Source organism: Schistocerca serialis, chromosome 8 (genome assembly GCF_023864345.2).
Source record: "Schistocerca serialis cubense isolate TAMUIC-IGC-003099 chromosome 8, iqSchSeri2.2, whole genome shotgun sequence".
Classification (NCBI taxonomy): Eukaryota; Metazoa; Arthropoda; class Insecta; order Orthoptera; family Acrididae; genus Schistocerca; species Schistocerca serialis.
The window spans coordinates 207,457,255-207,460,348 of NC_064645.1; the positions used below are offsets into that span (position 1 = coordinate 207,457,255).

The 3,094-nt window shown below is 38.5% G+C and overlaps 1 protein-coding gene across 1 annotated transcript; it reads right to left on the reverse strand.

Annotated features, from left to right (window-relative positions):
* Window positions 1–312: 312 nt before the first annotated feature.
* LOC126416264 (mediator of RNA polymerase II transcription subunit 22) lies at window positions 313–1,720 on the reverse strand. Its single transcript, XM_050083897.1, has 3 exons — window positions 1,463–1,720; window positions 1,278–1,378; window positions 313–1,192 (listed from the first exon to the last, which is right to left on the reverse strand). Exons 1-3 carry the CDS (start codon window positions 1,563–1,565, stop codon window positions 974–976), a joined length of 423 nt encoding a protein of 140 aa, XP_049939854.1. The 5' UTR covers window positions 1,566–1,720; the 3' UTR covers window positions 313–973.
* Between the last annotated feature and the right edge of the window lie 1,374 nt (window positions 1,721–3,094).

Sequence of the window (3,094 nt, forward strand, 5' to 3'; positions counted from 1 at the left end):
ATTTCCATTTACTCATGATTTGTGAAGTTAATTTTTTTTTTTTTTGGGGGGGGGGGGATTCAACTTACAGAGATCTGTTTTTGGTGTAATCATTCTTTCCTCCTCCTCTTGTCGCTCCCTCCCCCCTCCATTCTCTGTGAGACCCAAGAAATATGAATAATGTGTGTAGATGTTAGACACTTCATTCACATCAAGAATTTTTTTAAGTGGTGGAACCTTTTTGCTAAAAGAGAAAGTTTGTGAATGGTACGCTACATAGTAACACAATATGGAACACAGTGTGAAGAAAAGAAGAGTAGCTTACATGTTGGATTCTTTAAGGAAAAATATTGATATTTCTACCATTTATACAGTAAACTATTAATCATGCAGGCAATGCAAATACAAGCTGCATTATCATTACTCCAAGAACATCCCATTCAATAGACAAATTTTGTTCACTGGATAATTACAACCACTGAACACATCATTCATAAGTTGGTCTTTTTGGTTAATATTTATATAAAAAATACATGTCTCCAAGATAGCAGTCAGAAAACTGGTGACTGTGGCAGTAGGTTATGCACAATGCAAAATGTTTGCTCAACGAGGGTGATCTCTTAATCAAATTTTAGAGCAATACATTACACAACGTAACACTTTTCCACACTCAACAGTAAATTTGTTAATCAAATACGAATAATAAAGAACACTTAGCTAGGTCATACCCATTTTATGGTTTGCAGTTGAACAAAAAGTTGCCACAAAACTTGTGGCAATACTGGAGCCCTTACAAACACTCTTTATTAGAAGCACTGATTGTATGATCAGTCACAATTAACACCAAACACTTCATGCGTCCATATACAAGTATTACCTCATCCCATCACAGATAATTCACAGGTACTTCAATGTTAAATGGGTGGAAAAATAATGTTTCTGGAACATCTAAAGCGCTCCAGTACAATTACCACACTCACAAGATGGTGTCTAGTCACTTATAAATTGACGAGTAATATTCCTCTTCCAGATCATACAAATCCGCAGCCATGTCATCTCTAAGACTCATTAGTTTCTGATCACATTCTGCTTGCTTCGTTCGGAATAGCTTCGAGTTTTGTGTAATGGCCTCATTAACCGAGGGAAAATCGTTTAATATTAAATACTGTTTGATATCAGACACCAATTTCATCAAAGATTCACCTGCGCGAACCTAAAATGAAATCAACAAAATGTAATATAATTACAGCGTATGTGCTGATATCTCGAGCCATCGGACGTAATAAATGTAAACTCACAATATTAGCAGCTCGAACATGCATTTCAAATGTGTCTTGTTCGCTCTGTGTCATCTTCGACAGCTGCGTATCACTCTCCGCCTTCGACAATCTGATTATTTCTGCAAGTATCAAAGCAAAATAATCATCAGTTCATTTCCGTACAGTACCATCAACAATGCGAAGAAAACTATGACGTTAATTACCATCAAAATTTTCCAGCATAGACTTAACATCATCCCTCAGCCTTGTCGTGTACGATTTTAACAACGCTTCCTTGCTTTGTGGCAAGGACCTTGCATGTGCCATCTTACCCGATACCACTTTACTTTTGCACTAAGACCGAAGCAAATACACTGTCGCAACACTACAGCACAATTTGAACACACACGAATTCATCAGCTGTTCCTTCCATTCCACCAAGCAAAACATTAGCACTCATGCTGTTTTGTTTTGTATGGCGCAGTGTCACCAACTTAAAATGGCATGTAGTGTGCGCCTGATGCAGCGTGGCCAACGGAGTCTGAAATCTTGCAGAGTCTACAGACGTATGAACTTTACGAAATCACCAGATTGGAGGAAAATTGCTGAAATATGTATGCCCAAATCAAATGTGCGGAGACAAATCGTAGCAAGTAGACAGGAGATCGCCGCCAATGTGGCTGTTTGATTAGCATAGTTTTTCTCATTTTTTGAACCGCCTTCATTGAACAGAAATTTTGAACTCTGCATAACCGACGGTAACAGTCGACAGTTTTCAGAAAGTTTTTATATGTATTTTAGCAAAAAATGATTAGCTTATGAACAACGTGTTCAGTGGTTGTAATTATCGATTGAACAAAAGTTGTCTCTTGAATGAGATGTTCATGGTGAAATGATTAATGATTTGCTGATTAAATGATAAAAATATATCAATATTTGTCCATGAAGAGTCCAAAATGTCAGTTACTTTAAAAAAAATTCTCTTTTAGCCACTAAAGATAATGCCTGATGTTTAATGTCTACTCACATTATTCATATTTCAGGGATCACACAGTGAATTGTGGGGGTGGAGGGGAGAAAAGTGACTGCGCTGTGGAAATAAGCGTTAGTGAATCTAAGTGTTTTAAAGAGGACTTTGCAGAATGCCCTAGGACAGACACCACAGTTAATTTTTAGGGCCAACTGCTCCTGTTTCCTCTATTAACTACTTTCTTACCTCAATCGGTGAGGTGCGCGACTTGTTTTAGACGTGTGGTTCCTGAAGAGGGGCAGCAGCCTTTTCAGTAGTTGCAGGGGCCACAATCTGGATGATTAACTGATCTCTCCTTGCTGTGCTGGTACTGCGAACGACTGAAAGCAAGGGAAAACTACAGCCATAATTTTTGCTGAGGGCATGCAGCTCTACTGTATGGTTAAATTATGATGACATTCTATTGGTAAAATATTCTGGAGGTAGAATAGTCTCCCATTCGGATCTCCGGGCAGGGACTATGCAGGAGGACGTCGTCACCAGGAGAAACAAAACAGGCGTTCTATAGATCAGAACGTGGAATGTCAGATCCCTTAATCAGGCAGGTAGGTTAGAAAACTGAAAAAGGGAAGTGGATAGGTTAGAGTTAGATATTGTGGGAATTAGTGAAGTTCAGTGGCAGGAGTAACAGGACTTCTGGACAGGTGAATACAGGGATATAAATACAAAATCAAGTAGGAGTAATGCAGTAGTAGGTTTAATAATGAGCAAAAAAATAGGAATGTGCATAAGTTACTATGAACAGCACAGAGAATGCATTATTGTAGCCAAAATAAACATGAAGCCCACACCCGCCATAGCAGTACGAGTCTATATGCCAACTAGC

What these genes read in the sequence shown, in the direction of transcription:
- LOC126416264 (XM_050083897.1), bottom strand. Translation starts at nt 1,565, where the DNA reads ATGGCACATGCAAGGTCCTTGCCACAAAGCAAGGAAGCGTTGTTAAAA. An exon ending in TATGCTGGAAAATTTTGATG is followed by an intron (nt 1,379 to 1,462) that starts GTAATTAACGTC and finishes TGATACTTGCAG; the next exon opens with AAATAATCAGATTGTCGAAG. An exon ending in ATGTTCGAGCTGCTAATATT is followed by an intron (nt 1,193 to 1,277) that starts GTGAGTTTACAT and finishes ATTTCATTTTAG; the next exon opens with GTTCGCGCAGGTGAATCTTT.